The sequence below is a fragment of the Petaurus breviceps genome, unplaced genomic scaffold (assembly GCF_028583685.1).
Source record: "Petaurus breviceps papuanus isolate PSGF00001 unplaced genomic scaffold, PetGlider_PUasm1.0 91041, whole genome shotgun sequence".
Taxonomy (NCBI): Eukaryota; Metazoa; Chordata; class Mammalia; order Diprotodontia; family Petauridae; genus Petaurus; species Petaurus breviceps.
Window position 1 is genome coordinate 40,629,661 of NW_027187400.1, and position 27,438 is coordinate 40,657,098.

General features: G+C 46.5%; 2 protein-coding genes and 1 long non-coding RNA gene across 3 annotated transcripts in view; 1 reads left to right on the forward strand and 2 right to left on the reverse strand.

Moving 5' to 3' along the window:
- The window catches only part of KMT2B (lysine methyltransferase 2B), a 16,116-nt gene extending 15,435 nt beyond the window's left edge, over positions 1–681 (reverse strand). Inside the window, exon 1 of the mRNA XM_069078520.1 lies at positions 283–681. Within this exon, the coding sequence (XP_068934621.1) occupies positions 283–681 (399 nt within the window). The remainder of the gene's footprint in view (positions 1–282) is intronic.
- Positions 682–16,748: 16,067 nt separating this feature from the next.
- UPK1A (uroplakin 1A) lies at positions 16,749–20,532 on the reverse strand. The gene is made up of 8 exons (XM_069078632.1): positions 20,398–20,532; positions 20,174–20,245; positions 19,330–19,530; positions 18,996–19,070; positions 18,495–18,602; positions 18,082–18,261; positions 17,291–17,374; positions 16,749–17,063 (listed from the first exon to the last, which is right to left on the reverse strand). The coding sequence occupies exons 2-8, from the start codon at positions 20,237–20,239 to the stop codon at positions 17,019–17,021; spliced, it is 759 nt and encodes a 252-aa protein (XP_068934733.1). The 5' UTR covers positions 20,240–20,245; positions 20,398–20,532; the 3' UTR covers positions 16,749–17,018.
- Positions 16,950–17,806, forward strand: LOC138154167 (uncharacterized). The gene is made up of 2 exons (XR_011166554.1): positions 16,950–17,088; positions 17,271–17,806. It is a non-coding gene; the product is annotated as an uncharacterized lncRNA (long non-coding RNA).
- Positions 20,533–27,438: the final 6,906 nt, after the last annotated feature.

Below are 27,438 nucleotides of genomic sequence, written 5' to 3' on the forward strand. Positions count from 1 at the left end.
GGAATCCCTCTATCTTGTAGCCTACTATCTGCATACCCCACCCCCCCAAAAAACTCGGAGCTCCTCAGGAACTCCCGAGACACACTTTGCGCTACAGTTGCTCCAGCCCCCCAAGGAGGCGGCGGGCTCCCCCACCCCCCCACCCCCCATCCTCCTGGCTGGGCCCCGTTCTCTCAGCCCCCTCTCCCAGGGCAGGGCCTCCCCCCCGGCCCCCAGGCCCAGCCCAAGGCCCCTTTTCGGCCCCCGGGGCGCTGCCGGCCCCTCTGCCCCCAGCCTGCTCACCTCCTCCTCCTCGTTCTCCTCGTCACTGCTCTCCTCCTCCTCCTCCTCCTCCTCCTGCCCCGGGCCCCGCTGGGGCTCCTCCTGCAGGCCGGCCCGGCCCCGGCTCCGGCCCCGGCCCCGACCGCGGCGAGTGTGCAGCCCCCTCCATAAACGGCGGAGCCGGCGCAGGCCCCGGCGGAGGCCGAGCAGGCGGCGCAGGGCCGTGTCCTCGCCGGGTTCCGCTCCCCCAGCCCCGGCCGCGCCGCCGCCGCCCCGCCGCAGGGCCACCCGGGCCCGCTCCCCGCCGCCACCCCGCCCGCCGCGGCCCCCGCCCCCTCCGGGGCCCCGTGGCCGGCCCGGGAAGCGGCCCCGCGCCGAGCCAGGCCCCGGGCAACCGCCGCCGCCCGCCGCCGCCGCCATCTTGGCACCGTGAGAGGGGCCGGGGAGGCGGGGGGAGGGGCGGCCCGGGCGCTGGGCTGGGGGGAGGGGAGGGGGCGGGGCGGCCCGCGGCGCACGACAATAATAAGCGCCACAGCGCCCCGACCCGGCCGGCGGGAAGAGGCGCTCCCAGCCCAGCCCCACCACCACCTCCACCCCCAGCAGCACCTCCACCTCCACCTCCACCTCCAGCAGCACCACAACCACCTACTCCACCACCGCGGGGCACCACGGGAGCTGGAGGCTGACGCGCCGCCCGGCCCTTCCTAGTCCCCGCCTAGAAGAGAGAAGGCCTAGAGTCTCAGGGAGGAGCAAAAGAAGCGAGGCGCGGGGGCCGTCGGGAAATGTAGTCCCGCCACCTCACCGCTTCCGTTAGCCACGGAAAGGAGCCGGGGGGCGGAGAGTGGCCGGCTACGTGCTCCCAAGCAGAGCCCTAGAGGGCACGAGGCAGGTGGCCGGGTGGCTCGGAGGCCGCCGGTAAATGTGGTCCTTCCTCCCCACCAACGCCATTGTTCTCTCCGGCTCAAGCTCGGCAGCGCGGACTACAGCTCCCAGGGGGCAATGTGGCCCAGAGGGAAGAAAAGGAGGGCGGAGCCATAAAGCGCCTGGAGAGCGAGCGGCCTCGTTTCTGCAGAGTCTAGGGCGGCTGTGCTGGCGGCTACGCGCTGGGGCCCCATTTCTGCAAACGAGGGTTGCTCTGCCAGAGGGATGCGAGAACCCCCCCGGAACTCACGGTCCTCCCCGGCGGGCCGAGGCGGCCTGACGCTTCGGAAGAGGAAAAAGTTTTCCAGCCCAAGCCGGTGCGGGCGGCCACGGGACAGCTGGCGTCCCTACCTCGACCCCCGCAGGGCCCCCAATACGGCTGCGGAGGGGCCGGGGCGCTCGGGGAACTCTCCCCCTCCCCCGCCCCGGTAGGCCAGAGGCGCTTGGATGGTACGACAAAGCGGAACACGGTTTCGCTCCCCCTCGGAGGAGAGCCAGGCTTTTCCAGCTTTATTGTGTTTAGTCAGGCCCCGGGCAGGGGCAGCCAGGACCCAGCGGCCAGCTTGGGGAGCGGCCGCGGAGGCTGTGAGCATCTGCTCTCGGGAGGCCCGAGAGGGAGAGGGAGGAGGGCAGGAAGATTAGGTGCCCAGGGTTGGGGAGCCCAGAGAAGAGGAGGGAGGGCGTCTGGAGGAAGAATAGAGGAAAGAGGCCTGGACGGGCCCTCCAAGGCGGCAGCTGTCCCGGCGGGTGGCTCCGAATGTGGGCCTGCATAGCGGCCCCGCTGGGGCGGGCAGCAGTAAGGGGCTGCACCATGTGTCCTTTGGTGCTTGGTTATGGTGGAGAAGTCCCGGGAACTCTGGGGGCAGAGGCGGCAAGGGAAAGGCTTGTCCCTTAGGGAAGGCCGAGAAGGTGCAGTGAAGGGCCGGGGCCCCGGGCCGCCCTGAGAAAGGTTCTCAGGACACAGCAGGGGGCCTCTAGTCCTACTTGGAGCAGTCAGAGGAAGGGGAGACCCCCGGCATAGAGGGGGAGGGGCGGAGGTACGGAACAGCAGGCCTCCCCAGGGCCCGATCCAGGTACCTGTGTGGACCCTGGAGTGAGTCTCCATCTGGGGCTTGAGGGAGAACTTCTTTCGGCAGGCCGCACAGGCATAGGGCCGTGATCAGGAGGCTACTGGGGCCATCAGCTCTGCTAAGGCGGTTCACATAGGGTGAGGGATGGCCTCCTGCCGAGGTACAGACAGTGGGAAGGGTCAGCATCTGCCCAGAGCCCCTCGACACTGGCGGCACCCCAGGCTGCCGGCTCTGCCTGCTCACCTTGGCACTTCTCCGCTCAGGGATGCTCTTTGCATGGGATCCTAGTGGGAACAGAGCAGGCAGAGGGGGCTGCTCAAGCTAGAAGTCCTTCCACATCCTCTGACTTGGCCAAGCCTGAGCTGGGGGAAGACTGGGGACATCCCAAATTGTCTGGGCTGTGGCCCCAGAGAGCAGGCTCCTGAGGGGGGGAAGGCAGGGATTAGCCAGGCCTCCTTAGTGCCTGGCCTCTCCAGAGGGCGCTTGCCCCCCCACCCCAGAGAATGTGTGGTACAGGTGAAAAGTCGCTATCTGCCCTGCAGAGGTGACTTCCTGGCCACTCCCCTCCCAGTGTCTCAGTGCCCCCTTCCTAGAGCCTCCCTCTTATTCTGCCTGCCCAAACTCACCTCTGTTCCTGAGTTCCTTCTCCAGGCTTCAGGCATGGGGGGCGCTATGGGGGACAGAAGTTCTATACCTTAGGGATGGTAGCAGGATGCCCCCAAGCATAGACTGGCCCTCCTGGCACCAGGGCCTGGTGATGGTGCTCCCTTGCAGCAAGGCTGGCTGGGGGATGGGGATAAGGGGGCCTCCTCAGCCATCCTTCTGAGATTCCCAAACTCTTACTCAGCCCTTGGGGAGGGGTTTCGGACAAGGCCACTGGGGCGGGCCCCTTCCTCCTGCTGCTGCTTTTCTCCAATCTTCTGAGTAGGTGCCCTTGACCTTGGCCAGACATCAAGGGGCTTTCTCAATTTCAGCTCCTCCTCCTGCCTCTCCAGGTGGTTCTTCTGGCTTTTCCTGATAGAGTTTCAAGTCCCTGATATTCCTTTTCAACCTCTTCCCCAAGAACCTTTCTGAACTCTGCTTCAAGGGTCTCTATTGCTGAGGCCTGGAGAGGACCCAGCTCCCCAGGCTTCATTCACTCACCATAAGCAAAATGCAAAAAGTGGGCTAAGATGGGAGGGCTGATGCCCTCAATTAATGTCCATCAGCCCCTCTGGCCCAGCTGCTTGCCCACAACTGCCAGCTCCAGGCTGTGGGCTGAGTGCAGGCCTTAGACTAGCAGCTAGTCACACTAGTCCATCAACACCATGGGGACTGTGCAACTGCACAGAAGGCATTGCACCGGCAGAAAATGGTCTCAGACACTTGGGAGAGGCAGCAAAGTGGGGCCCATGGAGGAGAACAGCATGGCCTTCAGCCTATAGAGGGAGAAAGGTTAAATGAGGGAGTCCTGGGACGAGAGCCCCTAGCCCTGGGGTATGAGTAACTTGAAAAGCAAAGAACTAATTCTGACCTACCAAGAGAAGAAGAGTTGAAACTACAGTATAAAGGATGGAAGCTAGATCTAACTGAGGGACTCCCAAGTACAGAAGACACCACAACAGGATGATTTCTCTAGTCCTAGAGCTCCCTCAGTAGAATAAAGTCCCTCTGTGTGTCCAGACTGAGGAAAGCAGAAGAAAATTTCGGAAGGTCCCAGAGGATGGCAGGGTGGGTGTTCCAATGATACCAAACGAGCTAGGAGCTCCTGCATCAACCTCTTCACTCAGCCAGAAGCATACCTAACAGAGTCAATGCATATTCTCCAAAGAAGCTGGGTATTGGGTAGAAAGGATTCAGTACTCAAAGTGACAGAAATGAAGTCAGGGCTTCAGTGAGAATAAGATGAAATTACAAAGCCTCCAAGGAAAGCTCTCAGGCATTATATCTTTCCTTGAAACAGAATTCCCCAACAATGAACCAGGAAGAGGGTGAGCTCCTATTCTTGGGGATTCGTGAAAAAGGGTGAAGAAGCTGAGGCTGGGAGGTTGAGAAGATCTGAAACTAGGGAAGGTTGGAACTTGGGTGGGGGAAAGACTTGTAGGGGTGAAGGTTATTATTCCCCAGGTTCTGGAAAGGCTGAGAAAACTGAAAAGGCTCGTTGCTCCAGATGTCTTGAATATTTTGTGAGGTAAAAACTAGAAAATAAAGAAACAGCTTTATGTTATGCCTCTTGCAAATGGAAGAGAAAACTCCAGGTAAAAGAAAGCCAGAACTTCTTTCACAGACAAAATGATTTTCATTGAAAGGGGGCTATAGAGTATACAAAGGATATAGATCCACAAAGCCTAATAAGTGGGGTTTACAAGCCAAGATTGGTGTGGGATAGGAAAGAAAGCTAGAAAAAGTGGACCACTTACCAGTTGTAGACACTTCAGGCCTCTCTCTGAACTATCCTTGGAGCTCCTGCTCCCCAAGCCTCAATTTCCATGAACTCCACCCACTTTCCTTGGGGCCCCCTTATCGGATGCCCCAGTCTACCATTTTCCCCTTAAGAGGGAAGAGTTTCACACCCCCTTACGTGCCTTCAATTTTCTGTTCTAGGATCACCTATTTTGTTACCTTAAGCTCTTTTCCCTAGGACTGGCAGCTGACTTTGGATTGGGGAGATGGAAGTTGTTTATACCCCTGGTCCTGAAAGGACTCAAAGGAGTGGAAACAAGGCAAATACAAAATGACTTCATTTCACTGAATCATACTGGGTACCTCTGATCAGGATTTGCTTAATGGGAGTATTTTGCTCAGTTGGTTGGCCAGGTGGCATGACTTATTAAAGTATCCACCAAGTTATGGAAGGGGAAACCCTAGGGTATATTGGAAATGTCTCTGAGAGGGAGACTTTCTTTCCCAGGATGGTAGCAAATTATATTTCTTTGAAATAAAGGCTCAGGGTTTCTTTCACTTCCTACCCAAGAGGATAGATGCCCAGATTTTCCCTCTTCTCACATTTTCGTACTGATAATAGGATAAAAAAATAAACTCCAGTTTTCTTCCCTATCCTGCTTCTTGTCACAAACCCTACAAACCCCTCACTCAGCTCCTGGGTTATATCCTAGGACCTAGGACTCCTGTCCCCCAGCCTACATTTATTAAATTAAATTTATTTATTAAATAAATGGAAAAGGCAGGTGGAGTGAAGAGAGGAAACTAGTGGCTATGAGTCAGTTGAGGGGGAATGTGAGTCAGAATGAAAAGGAAAATGCAAATAGGCTATCGGTATTCGTTTGCTCTTCCCTTGAACCTCAAAGATTTTCCATTATTGTGCTTTTCACTCTATATCCCCACACTCATGGACACAGCCAGAAATCCAAATAAAGGGACACCCTCACAAAAACCTAAAGATGTATTGACCAGTGAGTCCATAGATATAGAGTTCTTGGCACACAAATAGAGAACCCTCTCCAATATCTACTAAAGATATGACAGGAACCAAGAAAGGTAAGGGGACAGTTGACTGATACCTTGGGAAATGGACTGGGGAGATGATGTCATTACAAGGTGTGTGTGTGGGGGGGAGGATGTGATTACCCCCACTCTGCCCAGTATCAGGTACCAGTGATTCAGATCCTTCTGTGGTTTGCCCTTTGATGATCTGGATTTAGGGGCTGTCCCCAAAGAATCTCCTAAAATCAAACCTGGGGGAGAAAGAATTATCACACTGGGATCCTAGAATGTCAACACAGGGGGAGAAGCACAGCATGGGGTTCCCCTACGTAATCAATGTTAAGACCTCAGAGAGAAGTAGGGAGAAAACCAGAAAGAGCCACAACAAAAAACCCAGGGAACAGAGAGGACCCCAGGAGGAGAAGGAGCTGATGAACAGTGCCAAATACAGAGGTCAAGTAGGGCAAAGACTAAGAAAAGGGCATTGGATTTAGTAAGTGAGATGTTGGTTCATTTCCTTGGACGAAGCCATTTCAGTCAAGTGATAGGGTCAATATTTAGAATGCAAGGAAATAACAAGGTCCCAAAGAAAAGATATGAAAGACAATTGCCCCACTCTATTGTAGAGGTGGAAGATCCACAAATGTAGAAAATTATATATATTTTTGTGGGGGGGAAGGAAGGTAATATGGAATTTCTTTGTGGTAAAGGGGAATAAATTTAGACAATGTAAAAACCAATCATATCAAGAATTTTGTATTTTAAAAGAAGACTATTACAACAGTCCAGGCAAGAAATAATGAAGGCATGACTTAAGGTGGTAGTTTCATGAGTGGAGAGAAGCTTTTGAGAGATGTGGAGGAAAACAAATCAAAAGATGTGGCAATGGATTGGACATGTGGGCTGAGAGTGAGAAGCAAAGAATGATACTGAAGTTTTTACCTGGGTGACTGGAAAGATGATAGTGCTTTCAGCAGGAATAGGGAAGTCTGGGACAGAAGTGGTTTGGTGAAAAATCTGAGTTCTGTTTTGAATATATTGAGTTTGAGATGCTACAGAACATTAAGTTTATAATGTCCAAAGGGAGTTGATATGGGACTGAAGCAAGTGAGATTAGGGCTAGATGTAGAGACTGAAGCAAGTGAGATTAGGGTTAGATGTAGAGATCTGGGAATCTCTGCAGAGATGCTAACCATATTCATGTGAGGTGAGGCTACAGAGAGGAGAGTACACACAATGAGTGTAACAAGATAAATATCCAGCAAAGGAAAAGTGAGCCCCCTGCAGTTCTGAGGGTTTTATGACTAACTGGGACAAGCCTCTTGCTCTGGAGAGAACCTCCTTGGGGGCTGGTGTCCCCAGCTGTGTCCACTAGGATCCTTTGCTTCTCACCGTGAAGCCAGTAACACATTGAGGCCCTTCTAACCTCAGCTGGGCTGGGTTGCGACAGTGACAGGAAGCCATGTGCCTTCAAAGGATGAGTGAGCTACTGGTTGTCCTTGAAAATTCTCACTTCCCCCACATTCCTCACCAAGAATTTATCCCCTGCTACTACATTCCTAGAGAGGAAACCAGAAAACATTAGGTTTTGGAGCCTAAGCTAGCTACACGAGAATTGGGGGTAAGGATGGTAAGATACTAACCATGGACTTAGCTAGGCAGGCAAAAGTATTCTGGAAGTGGTGGTCGGCCACAAATGTATTTCCTTTTACCCTGCCAAGTCATTCGGGGTTAAGTGACTTGCCCAGGGTGACACAGCTAATCAGCATCAAGTGTTTGGGTCCTTCTGACTCCAGGGCTGGTGCTCTCTCCACTGGGCCACCTAGCAGCCTCTCACAAATGTATTTCTCGGCCATTTCCCATAGGTTGAACTATTCCAGATGGGCTTGAACCAAAGTAACTAAACAAGAGAGCGTGTTGCAAGCCTGAAGTGCATATTCTCTCAAAGGGGTTCTTGATGTACTGACAGCACTCCACCATCAAATTCCTCCCTTCTGAGCACAACCTGATTTAATTGTATCCAACCCTACCTAGGCTCTCCCCTGAGCTCCAGTCTCACACTGTCAACTGCCTAGTGAACATCTTGTACTGGATATCCCACAGGCACCTCACATTCACCGCATCCAAACCAGAATTCATTCTCTTCACTCGCTCTTTTTTGAATTTTCCTTTTATTATCCAGGGCATGACTATGCTCCCAATTGCCCAGGCCTGGCCTCCTCATTCTCATTCAGCCAACATATCCAACACATTGCCAAAGCTTGTCATTTCTAACTTTACAACATCTCTCACATATAAATTTCCATTCACATAGCCTCCACTGTAGTTAAGGCTTTCTCAATTGTACTACTGCTGTAGCTTTCTAGCTGATCTCCTTGCCTTAAGTCTTCCCCTACCTTCTTCAACTCAGTATCAGTATGATCTTTCTAAATCAAGGGTTCTTAATTGCTATTTTTTTATTTCAAGGACTCTTTGGCAATCTGACAAATCCAGGACAATGTTTTCAAATTCATAAAATAAAGTACAAAAGACTAAAAAAAGACAATTATATTGAAATAGTTATCAAATATTAAAAAAAAAACCCAAGAGCACCAAATTAAGTATCCTTGTTTTCAACTGTAGGCCTGACCATATCACCTCTTCAATGAACTCCAGTGACTATTTTAAGAATCAGATATAAAACTCTTTTTGTCATTTAAAGTACTTCCTAACCTGGTCTTTTCCATTCTTTTCCGTATTTTTGCACTTTACTTCCCTCCACACACTTTAAGATCCAGCTTCGCTGGGCTAGTTTCTTTTTCTTTTCTTTTGCTTTTTGGAGAGCAATTGGGGTTAAGTGCCTTGCCCAAGGTCACACGGCTAGTAAGTGTTAAATGTCTGGGGGTGGATTTGAACTCCGGTCCTTCTGACTCCAGGGCCAATGCTCTATTCACTGTGCCGCCTAGACGCCTGACACGGGGCTATGTTCAGTCCCTTGAACTGGACGGCCAGTTCTCACCTCTCTGAGTTTTCACTCGCTTTCGTCAGACCGGAACGAGTTCCTTGAAGGAAAGGGTTGTTTCTGCCTTTCTTTTTAGTCCTAATCCTTAGCAGAGTTCCTGGCTTTCTTCAGGTCTGTGCTGAAGTCCTGCCTTCTACAAAAAGCCTTTCCCAATCTTAAGGATTTCAGCCCAATCCAGCCTATGTATGTTTTGTTTGTCCCATTACATTGTGAGTCCCTTGAGATGAAGGACTAAGAGTGTTTCCTTTTTTTTATTGATCCCCAGCACTTAGCACAATATCTGGTACACAGAAGGTACTTAAGAAATGCCAGCTGACTTAATGACTTAATAAATGCTTGTTGACTGACTAGTTGGCTATTTGTTATATAAAGATTCTTCAGTTAAAAAAAAGATTTGCCATAAATATTATTTAAATAGTGAATGATTTAGACCATGCAAAGTAGGATTGAGTTTACAAAATTCAATTTACATTTATCTTTTCTCAGGAACACACACACACACACATATTTGCTTTTTGGAGGGCAATTGGGGTTAAGTGACTTGCCCAAGGTCACATGGCTAGTTTTGTGTGTGTGTGTGTGTGTGTTAAGTGTCTGAGGTCAGATTTGAACTCAGGTGCTATCCACCTGAGCCACCTCACTGCACCACCTAGCCGCCCATGGAATACATATCTTTTGCAAAATGATGTCTATGTAGATCTTTTAGAGAATAAAATTTGCCACAAAATTCAACAATAATAAACTACATCTTAAATGGAATTCCTAATGTCTAACTCCTAGTAAGTTGAGCCATAGTATGCTAGAGAAAGGGTGTAACTAATTTCTTTCATTAAATTGCAACACAGTAAGTAGAAAACACACCTGGTTTAACAGGTGAGCCAGGCCTGGGCTACAGAGAGACCATACAATTATATACCTAGAGGTTCAGATATGACCAGAGAAGCTACTACAACAATGCCTCTTAGTAATAATCTCAAGGGAAATAATGAAAAAAAAAAAGTAAGAAGCAAAGGAACCTTAGCAGCACCAGATCTCCAACTCTACCACAAAGTCAAAACATTCGGTACTGGTTAAAAAATTGAAAGTCGATCAATAAAACAGATTATATACACAACATAAAGATGTAAATAAACCTAGTAGCCTATACCCCAATTTCTAGGATAAGGAATCACTATCTGGTAAAAAAAAATGCTATGAAAACTGAAAAGCAGTTTGGTACAAATTAGTTATAGAGTAACATCTTAAACACTATATACTGTGATGAAGTGAAAATGGATATATTACTTGGTTAGAAAATGTTATAAATTACAGGAGAAAAGAATAATTTGACTTTCTGATCTATGGATGGGGAAAAATCCATAAACAATGGGCTACAGAGGATCACTGAAGACAAAGCAGACAATTTTAATTACATAAAAGTAAAGTTTTTGCACAAAGATCAAATGCTGTTAAAATAGGAAGGATAGTAGTTAACTGGGGGAAAAGTCTGCAGAAAGATTCTCTGAAAAAAGTCTCATTTCCAAGATATATGCGGAATTGATTCAAATTTATAAGGACAGCCATTTCCCAAATAATAAGGCTATGAATAGGCAATTTTCAGAGAAAAAAATCCAAGCTATGAGCAACCATATAAAAAATGCTCCAAATTATTATAAAATGACAGAAATGCAAATTGAAGCAACTCATGCTTTACTGCATACCCAACAAATTAGTAAATATGGGGGAAAAAGAGAAAGAGAAAAAAGAAAAATAAGGAAAATGACAAATGTTTTAAGAGACTCTGGGAAAATATGCCAATTAATACACTACTGATGACTGCTGAACTGATTTAGCCATTCTGGAACGCAATTTGGAACTATGCCCAGTGACACCATTACTAGGCCTTTAAGCTCAGAGATCAAAGAGGAAAGAATCTATAGGTACAAAAATATTTATAGTAGCAAAGACTGGAAACTAAAAAGCTGCCCATTAATTGGGGAACAGCTGAACAAATTATGATATATAAATGCAATGGAATACCATGGTGCCAAAAGAAATGGCCAGAGGAATGGTTAAAAAAACAAACAAACCTGGAAGTGGGAAGAACCAAGAAGACAATTTTTATACACATACACACACACATACACAGAAAGAAAAATAACTTTGAAAGACTTAAGATGATCAACATAATGACCATCCCCAATGTCAGAGTACCAATGATGAAGCATGAAGCATCATGACAGATTCAAGATTCAGAATGAGAACTACGTTATTGTACATGACCAATGGGATTGGTTTTGTTTGACTAGGTAGAACTTGTTTTTGTTGTTGTTCAGTCTGACTCTTCATGACCCCATCTGGGATTTCTTGGCAGAGAGAATGGAGTGGTTTGCCATTTCCCTTCTCCAGCTCATTTTACAAATAAGAAAACTGAGGCAAACAGAGCTAGGATCACAAAGCTAGTAAGTTTCTGAAGCCTAACACTCTACTTCCCCCTAACTCTTCCTTATTAAGCATCACCTCTGCTCCTGGGGTCTCTGATAACACTATTTCAACCACTATCCCAGCCAAACTTTTGCTGAAGATTTGGGGGGGAGGGCAGGGGATCACACATTTTATCCATGGTGCCACCTAGCTAATCTGCTAGACAGAAATAAAGCTAATTTATGGTTTTCTAAGTCAATGTGTCGCCTGAGGGGATCTGATGCTATCTGAGTTTGCACCAGCGATGGAGAAGAAGTTGCCTGAGCTTCAGCTTGAATGAAGGAGGCAAAGGAGAGGAAGAAGCACATCCCAGGGATACAGAGCAGTCAGTAAAAAGGGAGAAGACAGGACATGGAGTGTCCTGGGTGAGAAACAGAGAGACTGGCTGGTCAGATTGCATAGTACGGAAAGAGAAGTGATGTCCAATGAGACTGGAAAGGTAAGTTGGGGCCAGGTAATGTAAAGTTTTAGAAGCTAAAAAGAGCAATATGTATTTTATCCTAAAGGAAATAACAAGATATTAGAGTTTACTGAGTAGGACTGAGTGATGTCAGATATATACTTAAGGAAAGTTACTGTGGCAGCAATGTGGAGAATAGACTAGAGTGGAGATACTTGAGGCAGAGAAATCAGTCAGGATACCATTATAATAGACTAAGATAGCAGCTGTGTGAGTAGAAAGAAATTCAGATGTGAGCGATGTGGTGGAGGTAGGAAGAGCATGACTTGGCAACTGAATGAATAATTGAGGAGAGAGAGAAAGAAAGGGCAAGGATAACACCAAAGTTACAAAAACGTGAGAAACTAGAAAAATCGTGGTATCTGCAACAGAAATAGAGGGATTTTGAGGAAAGTTAATGAGTTATGTTTTGGACTTATTGGGTTTGAAATGTCTCTGGGACATCCATCTTGAAATGTCAGATAAGCAATTAGCAAAGAAGGGCAGAAGCTCAGCTAGGGCTGAGTGTGTGTGTGTGTGTGTGTGTGTGTGTGTGTGTGTGTGTGTGTCACTGGCATAGAGATGACAGTTAAACCCGTGGAAGATGGTGAATTTACCAAGAGAAAAAGTAATCATATGAGAAGAAGGTCAAGGACAGAGATCTGGGGAACACAGTTAATGGCAATAACACGACTAGGGTCAGAAAAGGAGATTGAAAAGGTGTATTTAGGCAGTAGGGGAACCAGGAAAGAGTAGCGTCATGAAAATCTAGAGAGGAGCAAGTATCCAGGGTGGTAAAGTGTCAAATGCCGCAGATAGACCAAGAAGGATGAAAAAAGAATTTTTTTTGACAATTAAGAGACTATTAGAAACCTTAGAGAATACTGTTTTTGGTAAGTGATGAGGTTGGAAGTCAGAATGCAAAGGTTTGAAGAATAATTGAGAAGAAGGGAAGAAAAGAAGCATATGTAGAAAGTGTTTTCCTTGAGTTTGGCTAAGGAGGGTAAGATATAGGAAGTTCGCTTGAGAATACCATAGGATCTAGTGAAAATTTTTTTAGAGTGGGGAAGAGTAGTAGGGAAGGAACCTGTAGATGGGGTGGTAGGTTAAAGTGATTCTATAAGACTGGGGTCCCTAAGAATGACCCCATAATATCTGGGTCCTATAAAACATTTGTCCATATGGGATAAACCTACCGTAACCTTGGCCCTGGGGGAAATCATAGAATCTTACTGCTGAAAGGATTTCAAAGGGCATATATATCTGAAAAAGAATCCCCTCTACATCACCAACCAACGTGATAACCAATAATTATTAAATAGCCCAGCCTGGAGGCCTCCAGTTAAGATAAGGTACTTTCTAAAGTAGCCCATTCCACTTTGGGACAGCTCTAATTATCAGGAAGTTTTCCTTACATGGAGCCTAGATCTTCCTTTCTGCAACTGTATTCTCCATACTTGCTATTTTTATGCTGCAATTATATTCCATTACATTTTGCTATACCAAAATTTGTTTTGTGGTTTACCATATCTCTCAAATTCATCACTTAATAACCAACTTCCTATAGCAGACTACATTTCACATGACACAAATCAATCAAAATCAACGAGCATTTAAATTCATACCATGAACCAGCCATCGTGCTAAGCACTAGGAGTACAAAGAAAAGGAAAAAATACTGTTCCTGTCTTCTAATATGGTAGACAATATGAAAACAACTGCACGCATGTGTGTATATATATGTGTGTGTGTGTATATGTATGTGTGTGTACGCGCAATATATATACAGAGCAAATGGAAGGTAATCTTAGAGAGAAGGCACTAGCAGCAAGGGAGATTGGAAGAAGCCTCCTGAAGGTGAGATTTAAGCTAAACTTTGAAGAAAGTCAGAGAAGCTCAGAAGAGGCGAGGAAGAGAGCACTGCAGGCCAAGGCAGAGCCAGGGCAAAGGCCCTAGAGTCCAGAGATGGAAAATTATGGTTTCCAAGAACAAATACGGTGGAGTTTTCACCACTGTGCTCCTTCTTTGTCTTTAAGGTCACAAATGGAATCCCTGAGTCACACCAGGGCTACAAAGAGCCCTCCCTACAATGGGACCCTTTGAGCCGCCCCCACAACCGGTGTCTTTTAAGTGTCCTCCACGATAAGGCCTAGAAAATGCCCCCACCTCGCGGATGTTTGAGACCTCCTTTCCACAAGGGCTCGTGGATGACCCCCCCCCCCCTGCCCTGGGCCCCCAAATTGGGGTTCTCTGAGCCCCCCCCACATCGAACCTCCCTGGGCCCCCTCCAACATCGAGGCTCTCCGAGCCCCCCCACATCGAGGCTCTCCGAGCCCCCCCATCGAGGCTCTCAGCCCCTCCCCCCCATCGAGGCTCTCAGCCCCTCCCACGTTGAAGCTCTGAGGCGCTCCCCCACTAGGCCTTTGAGGCCCCTCCCCATATAGAGGTTCCCTGAGCCCTGTCTCTCACTTTGTGAGAAGCCCGGCTCCCCGCCTTGCTAGCACCACGGCCCGCCTTCGCCCAACCACAGGGAGGGAAGAAACTGAAAACTTGGAAGACCGCACCACTCTCCGCGTCACCTCGCCCCTCGTCCTCCGCTGTCCCGCTCACCTCGCCTCGGCCTGGCCGCGCTCCCCTAACGGCCCCTCGCCGTTAGGCCCTTTCCCGCCTTTTCTCCCAGGGGTGCCCACGCGCTCCAGCGGTTGGCAGGGAATGAGGGGGAGGGGAGGAAGGCTGTGTTTCTCTGAGCTCTCTCCGAAACCCGTCGGGACAGCCCTGACGTCATCCAAAAATCTCCCAGGATAGGTTGGCCGCATCCCGTCGTGGAGGAAATGCCCCCTGCCACCACCCCACCACCACCCCCAGGGTAGAGAGGGGGAAATACGGACGCTGGTTCTTTTCCCGCCAAGATGAGCGGTCCCTTCTGTGACTGGTCCAGACGCTCGCACCTTGGGCCACGTGAGGGAGAGGCGGTGGGAAAGAGCTAAGTGGAGGCGGCTCTCACCGCCACCTCTGATTGGCTGCAGGCCTCACACCTCCGCTCCCTATTGGTCGAGGCTAGCCGAATGGGGAGGTGGTTAGCACCGCCCTCCAGTCACTGGGCCGACTGAAAGCCATCGGGGTCAATAGGCAAAGGAGATTCGCTGGGTGGTCCCTGCCCAGGGGCGACTTCCTCCAGCGTTGAGGGGCTGGAGGGGAGAGGACGGAGGGAAGCTCTCTAGGGTCACCCAGAGCTGGGCCTGGGATGTAGATCTGGAGCTGGAAGAGATCTCAGACCCCCTCTAGGACCCCCTCTCATTGGACTGACAGGGAAACTGAGGTCCGAGAAGGCTGAGTCACGCAGGGCTTCTGATGGGCAATCCGGGGCCATTTCCAGTGCGCGCCCAAGGCTCCCTATCCCAATTTTAACACGTAGTGCCGGAGGTATTGCACGTTATAAATCGAAGCCTGTTAGAAGAACGCACGGCAAAGCCCCCTTATCCCAAGGACAGCCTGCATCTGTGCACAACAGCCCTAGAGAAGATCCCCAAGGTCTGGCCGGATGGAAAGACTAGAATCCAGAGATGTCCAGAACTCGGAGCCCCAGCTTTCTGTGTTCTCGGCTTAACTCCCGGGGCACAGACCCTGTCTGGCTTTAACTGCCTGCCCGCGCCTCCCCGGCACCCAGGCTGACAGGAGAAGCCGCCTCTGGGGCTGGGGCTCACCGCAGAGGACCCCCGCACCACCTAAGCTGGTCCTGGGGCTAGACTCTCATTCCACAAGTTCATCTTCCCTCAACAGATGCATTTGGGGTCAGGAGAGGAGGGGGGGGTGGCAAGGGTGAAAGCCAGGGCTTTGGTTTGGGCAAACAGGGAGAAGGCACCCCAGCCGTGGTCTCAGCGATGTCCCTGAATCCGTGACTTGTCGCTCTGCTTATCCCAGCTTTGTTTGGTCAAGGCCAGACCATGCAGCCCGGTGTGATGGGAAAAGCATGTCTCCTCTTCATGATCTGTGTGCCCTTGGGCTGCTCACCTCACCTCCTCATCTGTAAAATGGGGCAACTGGGCTGGGTTTTGAGGCTCAGATGAAACAAGGGGTACATGCTTAGGAAAACCCTGGATATAGAAGCTGAGGTCAGTTACATGGGATGGAATCAGAACCAGGTTCTGCTGCCTTTGGGGCCATTCTCGGAAGAAGGGAATGGGGCTGGTTAGCGGCCTGGGTAAGGAGGGAGACTGAGAAGATGTGATTTACCCACTCTGTTCGTCCTTTCCTTTTCTCCTTTTTGTCCTTTGGCCTCCCTCTTTCCCTGCAATACTTGGGTCATCCTATCCTATGACACACACCCTTCCCTCTATACCTCCGCCTTGTCTCCTCTCCGGTGGAGATCTCTGAGCTTTGACATGAGCCAAAGGTTTCCGCCTTTTGAGCTGCATCCTCTGAAATTCCTCTGGAAAATATTGAGCCCCATATCAACTAACCTGAGTTAAAAAAAAAAAAAAGACTCCTGCCAGCCCATTTAGCCAACCAATCCAATTGCCATCAATACTAGTGAGATATAAGAAGACTAATCATGATCAGTGAAATGACAGTGACAGTAGCATGTCTCACATGGCAAAGTGGATCTAGTTAGCCTCTGCCTGAGTTAATTCCTATAACTCCCCCCTTCCTTGTGGAGAGATGGTTCTGAACTTGTTCCAGAAAATTGGGAGGTCTGTGTGTACAGAGTTTCTTCTTAGGACTCCTCTCTTTAGGACCCCCCCCCCCCCTCCCCCCTGCATAAAGTCTAAGCAGCAATCTACTTCATTCTCCTCCCCCATACACACACACACACACACACACACACACACACACACACAGAGCCTAGCTTAACTTTGTTCCATTCCCCCTTTCTCACTCATCTCATCTCATCTACAGCATCAGCAGGCTTTCCTAACGGGATCAACAAATAGGCAAACCTGTTTTGCCTGTTGAGGGTGGGTGGAAATAGCCAGCCTAGACCATGACTTTGTTCAGTCCCAGTCTTGGGGCATGAACACGGCTGAGAAGGGAATGTGGCCAGACTGGAGTGTGAGAAGGAAGTAGAAAAGGAGAGGGCAAAGATGAAACTACCACTCCCTTCTCCCTTGCCTGGGATTGCTTGCTCTCTCCAGCCCCAAGAACCTTCCAGCCAGAACAAACCAGCTCAGGATGAGAAGAGAGAAACTTTTATTTGACACCAAATGTATGCAGGCAGGCAAGGAAATACTCCATAACTCTTAGCAAGAACTAGGGAATCCTTGGGATGGAGGAAGAAAGGGAATATAATAGAATCCGGAAGGAGGAAGGAAGAGTGAGTTATTTTGGGGAGAAAGGGAAGGAAACTGGGAAGGGCAAATACATAAGAGGCTATGGGTGGAACTGTCATTCCAAAGGGCCCACAAAACCATCTGCAGGGGAAGAGACTGCTTCTGTGAAGGTCTCAGAGTATGGTGTAGTAATACATGGCCAACAACATCACAGGAAGCTAAGGAAGGGGAAAGGAGAGGAGAGTGAGTATACCCTTATAGTCATAATCTTCCTCTGCCCAGGCCCCCAAGATAGAGGGAAGGAGGGAGTCTTCTGCCAGGGGTTTGGGTTAATGTCAATGAGGAAATAGGATTAATTCTAACTTCCCCCAATTTCTTAAGCACTCCCCTCCAAGCACCCTTCATTACGGTTTTTCCCTTCCCAGATCTTGGCTTCTGCTCTCACCGTCCACATAAGGATGGCAAACCCAAACCAAGAGATGCCCCAGGTGTAGCTGTCAATGGCATGGCCAATATGTTCGAAGCAGCCCTGTACAGGAAAGGTACAGTGGTGGAGAGGTTGGGTTAAGCAATAGAGGGGTGTATTTATAGCAGCTCTTTTTGTGGTGGCTAAGAATCGGAAATCAAAGGAATGCCCATCAGTTGGGGAATGACTAAACAAACTATGGTATACAATTGTATAGCACAATATATTGTATACCAATTGTACAGCACAATATATTTTGCTATAAGAAATGACAAGCAGGATGATTTCAGAAAAACCTGGAAAGACATGAACTGATGCAAAGTGAGAACCAGGAGAACGTTGTACACAGTAACACAGCAACATTGTACAATGAAAAACTGTGAATGACTTTGCTACAATGACCCAAGATAATCGCAAAGGACTAATGATGAAGTGTATTATCCAACTCCAAAGAATTGATGCTGTTTGAATACAGATGGAAGCATGCTATTTTTCACCTTCTTTCTTTCATTCTTTTTCTTTTTTTCAAGTCTTCTTGTACAACATGACTAATATGGATATGTTTTACATGATTACACATGTATAACCTATATCTGATTGCTTACCATCTCAGGAGGGAAAGAAGAGGATAAAATTTGGAACTCAAAACTTTTTAAGAAACCAAATGTTAAAGAATTATTTCAAGATGTAATTGGGGGAGAAATAAAAATGTATGTAATCATGTGATTAGAAGAAGCAATAGTAGGGTGAAAGGCAAGGTCTGGTGGTACCTTGGTGAAGAGGTAGTCTTGGTGGCCAAGTCGACATCCCTCCTCGTTGAGAAGGTTGAAGTTGGCATCCCTAGGGCAACACAATGGGGGCCAAGGAAACTCAGCCTCTGAGGTGGCCTCTCTGAAGGTGGACGTGAAGCTCACCCAGTCTAGGGGCCCCGAGGTACCACAGCATTGTTGCTGGAAAGACAGGCAGGGGAGATAGGGAGGGGGAAACAGCAAACACCAAGAGACTCCTTTTAACATAGAACCCAGGATCTGACTCTCTTGGCTCTGGGCTTCTCCTTCATCTCCCACTTGTCTTCAACAATCTAAGTATTTCTGGCTAACAACCCAGTTTCTGGATGCCCACACTACCCTCTATACAGCCTGCCCATCCCACTGTCCTCGGGGAAGCTCCAGAATACCCTCACCTCAATCATGACTCGGTCCCAAAAACGAGTCAGTTCTTGGCCCTGGCTGGTGGGGGCACTGTAATATGTGAGCATCTGCTTGGTAATGAGTGCTGGGTTTGAAACCATCTGGAGTAAGAAGAAGAAAGGAATGAGAAGAGAGGAGGGATTCCTCCTTAGAACCAGGAGGGTCAAAGTCCCTCAGGGAGATAATGCCAACCACCCTCCAGATCAATCCTACCCCCCACGCCAAGCCTAGCTTAACACTTTGTGTCCTGGACCCTTTGGGCAGGTTGGCAGAGCCTGCAAACCCCTTCCCACACCAGAATCATGTTATTAAATGGAATAAAATCCAGAGGATTATCATGGAAACCAGTCATATTGCAATAATTATTAGAATCTTTTGAAATACAAGTTCACAAACTCTAGGTTATTAAGAATCCTTGCTCTGGCCCCAAAGTCTCCCTCCACAGGCATTCTCTGCCCCCTTTCTTCCATCCCTTAACTCCCCCTGGTACTCACATAGTCTCTGTGGGTATATGAAGTGATGCATGAGGCACATTCAAATACATAGACAATCAGCATTAATACCAAATACTAGAGAGGAAAGAGAAGAGGGTCAAATAGGCAGGGGCAGGATCCATGGTGGAGGGGGACAGGGGAGGGGGGCTTGGGATGGTGGATGGATGATTTGGCCTAAAAGGGAATGTTTTCAGATAAGAGTGGTTTACGGGCTCAATCGGTAAATTGTGGCTCCCAGGGTTTTGGAAATTAGGAGAGATGGGAAAGACCCAGCTAAAGGTCACTTCTGCTGTCCCCCATTTCCCCCTCCATCCTGCCCCACCCCTCCCCTGACCGTGAGAAGCATTCCTCGGCTGTGGCACAGTACTGCTCCTATGCCAAAGCTAGCAAGCACGAAAAAGGAGAAGCCCGTGAAGATGGCGATCCAGGCCGCTGCGAAGACGTCATCCTTGCCAGAGACCCCAAGCAGAGGGTAGACCCGGTACTGATCTGCCGTCACCCAAACAGTCTCCGCAAACAGCGCCAGGCCTAACAGCTGGACCAAGGGAGAAGGCAAGGTGGGGCACTCCCCCCCACCCTGCCCCAGCCCCACTCTGGTGTCCTTCAGCCCAGCTTCCGACGTCTTCCACCCAGTCCCTTGTAATCCCCCACCCCCATCAACTTCAACCAATTAACAACATTCGTTGACCTCAAGCCTTGCTGCTTCATGATATTCCCGAATTTCCTTTCCTAATACGCCCATAATGTTTTATATCACCTGCCCTGTTTTTGATGTGTTCAGACCACATTTGAGTATATACTTCTTCTCCTCTATATTTTCGGCTATGATCCCATATTATCAGCATGCAAAGAAACCAAATCAATGTGGGATTTTTTTTTTTAAATTTCACTCATCAGTCCCATTTCCCCATTTACCCTAACTCAAATCCCTTGCTAAGCATTTTAGCATTGACAAATGAGGATTCTGGGCAGAGGGATGATGTATCATTTCCTCCAAACCCAGTCTCTTGCTTCTCACTCTCATTTCTCAATCCATTTCCCCACTAATCCCTGTGCCTTAGAATTTCCTCTTCTCTTCCACATATTCCACTCATATCCCACTATATAACCCTATTCCCCCAACCCTAACCCCTTGGGAGAAGACCCCAGGGAGGTAAAGGGGTCTGGGATATATTTACCAGGATGATGATGTTTCCAAAGACCAGTAAGCCCACCACTACAGGGGATCCTTTCTCTGCTGCCATGACCTCCTGCAACACAAGTGGAATTCCAAGGGCCCCCATCTCTATTTTGCTATTCAGCTTTTCCCCGGTAACAGTCTCCCCAATCCTTCCAATCCGATTGTGTCTCTCCCCACAAACCCTACTCCCCCTCTGCTCCCTCCTTCCTACTCCTTCCTTACCTCTTGTCCACCTTGGGGATTGTCAGTTCATCTTTACTGGGCCCCCAGAGCAGCTTTTTATATCACCCAAAGGAGTGTGTGTGCATGTGGCCACACCCTGAATTCCCTTTCCTTTGAACTACTGGGGCAGAGTGCAACACATCTCTGGGTTTTCTCAGGTGTTTGAAGAAACTGAAATTCCTAGTGTACCTAATTCAGTGGACAGATGGGAGGGATGGGGTGTTAACTGGAAAGTGGGGTTGTAGGCTGTAGATGATGTATGTGTAGTTGGGAGAGATGTGGGGTTTAAATTTCAAGGGAGTCAGCTGGAACAAGAGGATCTTTTTCAGAGAGGGGGAATCCAGACAAGATGCCTTGGAGAGAAGAGACAGACCTGTTTTTAGGGTCTGTCAAGAAGGAACCATTGGCTTTGGGGTAATTGAGGTGGTAATTTCTTTCTCATTCCCTCCTTCTCCTTCCCCCCAAACTTTCCCTAGACCTGAAAATCTAGTCTGTGAAGTTTAGTGGCATGTCTCGTTTGGCAGGATACATGGGAATTAGGTTAAGTGCCATAAGATAGGGGACAAAGATGGCCTTTGGGGAAGGGGTCAAGTTTCTTATAAAGACCCAGCTCATTAGTGGCTTAGTGAGTGGGAATTACAGTTGATGGTAATGATGAAGACATTACTTACAACGTACTCACATAAAGCCAACCACCCTAGTCCAGGCTCACATCCTCTTTGACTGGAACTTCTTGACTAGTATTCCTACCTCCAGTCTCTCTACTTTCCAATCAGTCCTTCCCATAACTGCCAAAATCATTTTTCAAAAAACACAGATTTAACCATGTCATGCCCCTGGTCATTGGCTTCCTATCCCTAGGCCAAGAGAGAATAAAATACAGACTTCTTAGCCTAGCATCTAAGGCAGGCCACAATCTGGCTCCAAAATATCTTTCTAATTTTATTTATTTTAATTTAATAAGTTTCCCATTTTATTTATTTTAATTTAATTAATTTAATTCAATTCTGAACTTAAACACCAAATAAATAAATGTTTCCATATACTTAAAATAAAATAGAAGATTGAACACAAAAGCGCAAATCTACACCTTCGAATCTACTTGGTTTTTCCTCCAAACAATTCACCATATTCTTTTCAAAACTATATTACTTGTCTGTTTGCTACTAAGCCTCCTTTTCTTCTGTGCATTTTAAAAAATGCTGGAAGGAGTCAAGATGGCTGAGTAGAAGCAGGACCTCCCCGATGCTCCAGGTTCCACCTTCCCCAATCCATGTAAAAAGGGGACTCTAAACAAACTTTGGAGCTACAGAACCCACAAAATGACACAGAGAAGCTAACCTCCCACTGAGGACAGCCTGGCAGGCTGGCAGGAACCAGCCAGCACAGCAGGCTGGCAGGAAGCAGCCAGCACAGCGCTCTGGGAGCCAAGCCCAGCCCCACACCAAGGCTTTAGCCCCAGGGCAGGCCTGGGCAGCAGCTGTGGCCATTTCCAGATTTATCAACACATAGATGCAAAGGACAAAGTGAGAGGTCAGTGCAGTCTGGACTTTGGGACCCAATAAGTGGGAGTACATGGCTTTTGCCCCCTGGGCGAGAAGCCCCTGAGGCACAGGCACAGCCAGCCAATGCCATGTGGCAGCTTCAGCTCCTGGCCTGCAGAGTGTAGGGGGACCAAGCATCAGTCTGAGGGGTAATCGCTCTTGCTTTAACCTTCTTGGATCTGGATCGCAATCTAGGGTGGAGGTTCTGGTGTGTGTGTCCAGCTTGCCAGAGTGTGTGGAGACCTCAGAGAGGGCACCCATCTAATACCTCCAGCAGCTGAGAAAACCCCAGCGTTTGGGACAAAAGCTCCCCTGTCTGGTGGAAGAGTCCTACTGTGGTAAAAAGCCCAGGGTCAAATGACTGAGGGGCGACATGACCAGGCAAAGGAAACAAAGCAGACAGAAGATTCCAACATTAGACTCCTATTTTGGGGACAAAAAGGAGCAAAGCATGGAACAGGAGGAAGACAGTGAAGTCAGAACTCCTGCACCAAAAGCTTCAAAGGAAAATATGAGCTGGTTACAGGTCATAGAGGACCTTAAGAAGCAGATAAGAGAAATGGAGGAAAAACTGGGAAGAGAAATGAGAACGATGCAAGAAAATTACAAAATGAGAGTCAACAGCCTGAATGAGGAAAATACCACCTTAAAAAATAGACTAACTGAAATGGCAAAAGAGGCTCAAAAAGGCAATGAGGAGAAGAATGCCCTAAAAAAACGAATTTGCCAGATGGAAAAAGAATCTCAAAAGCTCAATGAGGAGAATCATTGCTTCAGAATTAGACTGCAGCAAATGGAAGGTAATGACTTTATGAGAAATCAAGATGTTGTTAAACAGATACAAACAAATGAAAGAATAGAAGGCAATGTGAAATATCTCATGGGAAAAACCACTGACCTGGAAAATAGATCCAGGAGAGAGAATTTAAAAATTATTGGACTACCTGAAAGCCATGATCAAAGTAAGAACCTAGAAATCATCCTCCACGAAGTTCTCAAAGAAAACTGCCCTGATGTTTTAGAACCAGAGGGCAAAATAGAGGTTGAAAGAATCCACCGATCACCTCCTAAAAAAGATCCCAAAAAGAAAACTCCTAGGAATATTATAGCCAGGTTCCAGAATTCCCAGATTAAGGAGAGAATATTACAAGCAGCCAGGAAGAAACAGTTCGAATATTGTGGAAACACAATCAGGATAACCCAGGATCTGGCAGCTTCTACACTGAGGCATCGAAGGGCTTGGAATATGATATTCCGGAGGTCAAAGGAGCTGGAATTAAAACCAAGAGTCACCTACCCAGCAAAACTGAGTATCATGTTTCAGGGGAAAATATGGTCATTCAGTGGAATAGAGGACTTTCAAGCCTTCTTGCTGAAAAAACCAGAGTTGAATAGAAAATTTGACATTCAGATACAAGAAGCAAGAGAAGCATGAGAAGGTAAACAGGGAAAAGAAATCATAAGGAACTTATCAAAGTTGAACTATTAACATTCCTACATGGAAAAGCAATAATTGTAACTAATGAAACTTTTGTCAGTATGAAAATAGTTGAAGGGAATAGAAATATATATATATATATATATATATATATATATATATATATTTAGATATGAGGGTATATGGGCATATGAATACATATGTAAATGTGTGTATATATGTTTACAGGTATACATAGATAGAGGGCACAGGACCAATTCAACAGGAAGGGATGATACTTAAAAGGTGAAATTAAGAGGTGAGAGAGGAATATAATGAGAGGAGATGGGGAGAGACAGAATGGGGTAAATTATCTCATAAAGAAGAGGCAAGAGAAAATGGTTACAATGGAGGGGAAGAATAGGAAGGCAAAAGGGAATGGGTCAACCTTATTCTCATTGAATTTGGCTTGAGGAGGGAATGACACATACCCTAAATAGGGTATCTCACCCTCTAGGAGAGTAGGGGGGAAGGGGATCAGAGGGGGGATGATGGAAGGGAGGGCAGGCTGGGGGGGAGGGAAATTGGAAGCATCCACTTTTGAAAAGGGACAGGATCAAAGTATAGGATAGAACAAGTGGGAGGTGGGATAGGAGGGAGGGAAATATAATCAGTCTTTTACAATATATCTACCATGTTATTGTTTTGCATTAGCCACACATGCACAACCTATACTGAACTGCTTATCTTCCCAATAAGGGTGGGTGACAAGGGAGGAAGGGAATGAATCTTTACTTCAAAGTTTTGAAATCAAATGTTTAAAATTATATATATACTATTATTAATACTATTTTACATGTAATTGGGAAATAAGATATACAGGCACTGGGGCATAGAGATCCACCATGCCCTACTGGAAAAGTCAAAAGGGGTATGGGAGAGAGCAGATTGGAGGAGGGGATATCTTGCAGGACTGCTATTTTGGGACAGTGGGTAGGGGAAAAATGGGGAGAAAATTTGTAACTCAAAATTTGGTGGAAATGAATGATGTAAATCAGAAGTTAATAAAGCATTTGAAAAATGAAAAAAAATGCTTCAGTGTTCCTCTTTTTTGTTTATTTAGTAAGTCTTTTGTGACACCCTCCATCTCCTACCTCCAAGTTAAGAGAGGAAAAACAAAACTCTAATATCACTTGTGCATGGCCCAGCAAAACAAATCCCTACATTGGCCATGTCTGAAAATATACATCTCATTCTACACCTTGAGCTCCTCACTTCATGAGTCATTTTGGAACTGTGGCTGGTCTCCCAAGCACGTTTTCAGACTTATTTCCTTTCATGAACTTTCTGCTTTAACCAGTTTGGACTACCAGCTCCCACTGAAACTCCAGGTATCACATAGGCTGTCCCCTGTGGACCAGGAATGTACTCACTCATTTCAGCCTTTCAGAATCCTTCCAAGTTGGGCTGCTGCTTCCCTTAGAAGAGTCCAGCTAGAAAGGCTCTCTCTCTTCAGAGGTCCATAGGGCATTCTGTCCAGATATCTGTTTTGTTCCCATCGCTCCCTTTGTCTCAGTACATGAGTTATATCCACTGCTGCCCTTATTCTCTGTAGAATGTAAGTTTCTTGAGAGCAGGGACCATCATTTAAAAATGTTTGCACCTTCAGCATTGAGTCCAATACCTTGAACATAAGAAATAATAAGTATTTGTTGTCATATTGAACCAGCAGAGAGAGACAGAGGTGCTGAGGAGGAATAAAAAATCCCAGATTAAAACCTCTTTCTTCCCCCCAAACCTATATAATTGAGAATCTGTTCCATGCTCAGGGTTGTTCTAGGCAGTCTGGGCCAGGACAGGAGAAAGATAATATGTATCATTTCTCCTCAAGGAGTTTATAATCTAAGAAGGGAGATCATATAATACTGAGCGTTCAGAGAGCCAGTGAGACTAACTATACGTTTAATGAGATTCAGAAATGGGAAGATCACTGTGGGCTGGAGTGGTCCAACAGGCTGTCATGGGAAAAGCTGGATTTGAACTGGACATGGAAGGATGTGGAGCATTTGGACAAGTGTATGGAAAAGGTTCTCTTCAAACCCAGTCTATATACCCATACTAGATTAAATTTTTATTTTAATTTTATCTATATTTATATATTTATATACATACATATATATATATATATACCCTGTTTAATAACTTGCCATGACTCCCCCACTGCCCATAGGATGGAGTCAAAACTCCTAAAGGGGCTGGTATTCAAAGTCCCTTCATGTTCTGATACCAACCTACTTTTTCAACTTATTTACTATCTTTCAATATGAACCCTCTCCTCCAGCCAAACTGACCTGTTCACTATTCCTAGAAGACATTTGGCCTTTCTCTCCTTCAAACCTTTGCCTAGGCAATTTTCCTGCTCCTAGAATAGTCTTTTCTCTCTCTCTGCATATTGAAATTAAACCCATCCTTTATGATCCAACTCAAAGACCACCTCCTATAAGAAGCTGTACTTTATTAATCCCAATTTAGAAGTAACTTCCTCCTCTGAACTACTATAGTACTTGATTAATATAATACAGTTACATATATATATGTCTGTGTGTGTATAAATATGTATTATAAGCTACACATATGCGTGTGTTTATTTATTTTGTTAAATATTTCCCAATTACATTTTAGGAAATTATTAACATTTAATTACTAAATATTAACATTAAATTTAAAAATTTTGAGTTCCAAATTCTCTCCCTCCCTCTTGCTTCTTCCCTACCCCTTGAGAAGGCAAGCAACATGATATCAATTATACATGTGAAGTCATGAAAAACATATTTTCATGTTAGTCATGTTGCAAAATAAAACACATGCAAAAAAATCAAGAAAAAATTTAAAAGTATACTTTAATCTGCACTCAGAATTCATCAGTTCTCTCTCTGGAGGTGGATAACAAGTTTTTCTCATGAGTCCTTTTGTAATTATCTTGGATCATTGTCTTGATTAAAATAGTTAAGTCTTTCACAGTTAATCATTGTTATAATGTTGCTGTTCCTGTGTACATTTCTCTTGGTTCTGCTCTCCTCACTCAACATCAATTTATATAAGTCTCTCCAGGTTATTATGAAGTTAATATTTCTTATAGTACAATAGTATTCCATTACATTCATATACCACAACTTGTTCAGGCATTCCCCATTTGATGGGCATTCCCTTGATTTCCAATTCTTTGCCACAAAAAGAGCTGCTATAAATATTTTTGTACATACAGGTCCTTTCCCCACTTCTATGATTTCTTTGGGAAACAGCCCTAGAAGTGGTATTGCTGGGTCAAAGGGTATGTACTTTTTTTTTTTATAACCCTTTGGGCATAGTTCCAGGTTGCTCTCCAGAATGCTTGGATCAGTTCACAACTCCACCAACAATGCATTAGTGTTCCAGTTTTTCCACATCCTCTCCAGCATTTATCATTTTCCTGTTTTGTCATCTTCGCCAATCTGATCACACCTGTGAGGTGTGGTACCTCAGAGTTGTTTTTATCTGCATTTGCAATCGTGATTTATAGCATTTTTTCATATGCTTACAGATATCTTTAATTTCTTCCTCTGAAAACTGTCCATATCCTTTGACCATTTATCAATTAGGGAATGACTTGTATTTTTATAGATTTGACTCCATTGTCTGTATAGTTTAGAAGTGAGGCCTTTATCAGAAACACTGGTTGTAAAAATTCTTTCCCAGTTTCCCACTTCCCTCCTAGTCTTGGTTACATCAACTTTTTTTTCATACAAAAACTTTTCAATTTAATGTAATCAAAATTATCCATTTTGTATTTCATAATGCTCTCTAACTCTTGTTTTGTCATAAAATCTTCCATTCTGCAGTGAATAGAGCACCGGCCCTGGAGTCAGGAGGACCTGAGTTCAAATCCGGCCTTGGACACTTGACAAACTTATTAGCCGGCAAGTCACTTAACCCCAATTGCACTCCCTCCCCAAAAATAAATAAAATAAAATCTTCCCTTCTCCATAAGTCTGACAGGTAAACTATTCCTTGCTCTCCCAGATTGCTTACAGTATCAGCCTT

Excerpts from the sequence above, each read along its gene's own strand:
- UPK1A (XM_069078632.1), bottom strand. The coding sequence starts at position 20,239 with ATGGCAGCAGAGAAAGGATCCCCTGTAGTGGTGGGCTTACTGGTCTTT. Across the intron at positions 19,531-20,173 it reads TTGGAAACATCATCATCCTG|CTGTTAGGCCTGGCGCTGTT; the intron begins GTAAATATATCC and ends CCCTTGGTCCAG. Across the intron at positions 17,375-18,081 it reads AAGACTACCTCTTCACCAAG|GGCTGCTTCGAACATATTGG; the intron begins GTACCACCAGAC and ends TTTCCTGTACAG.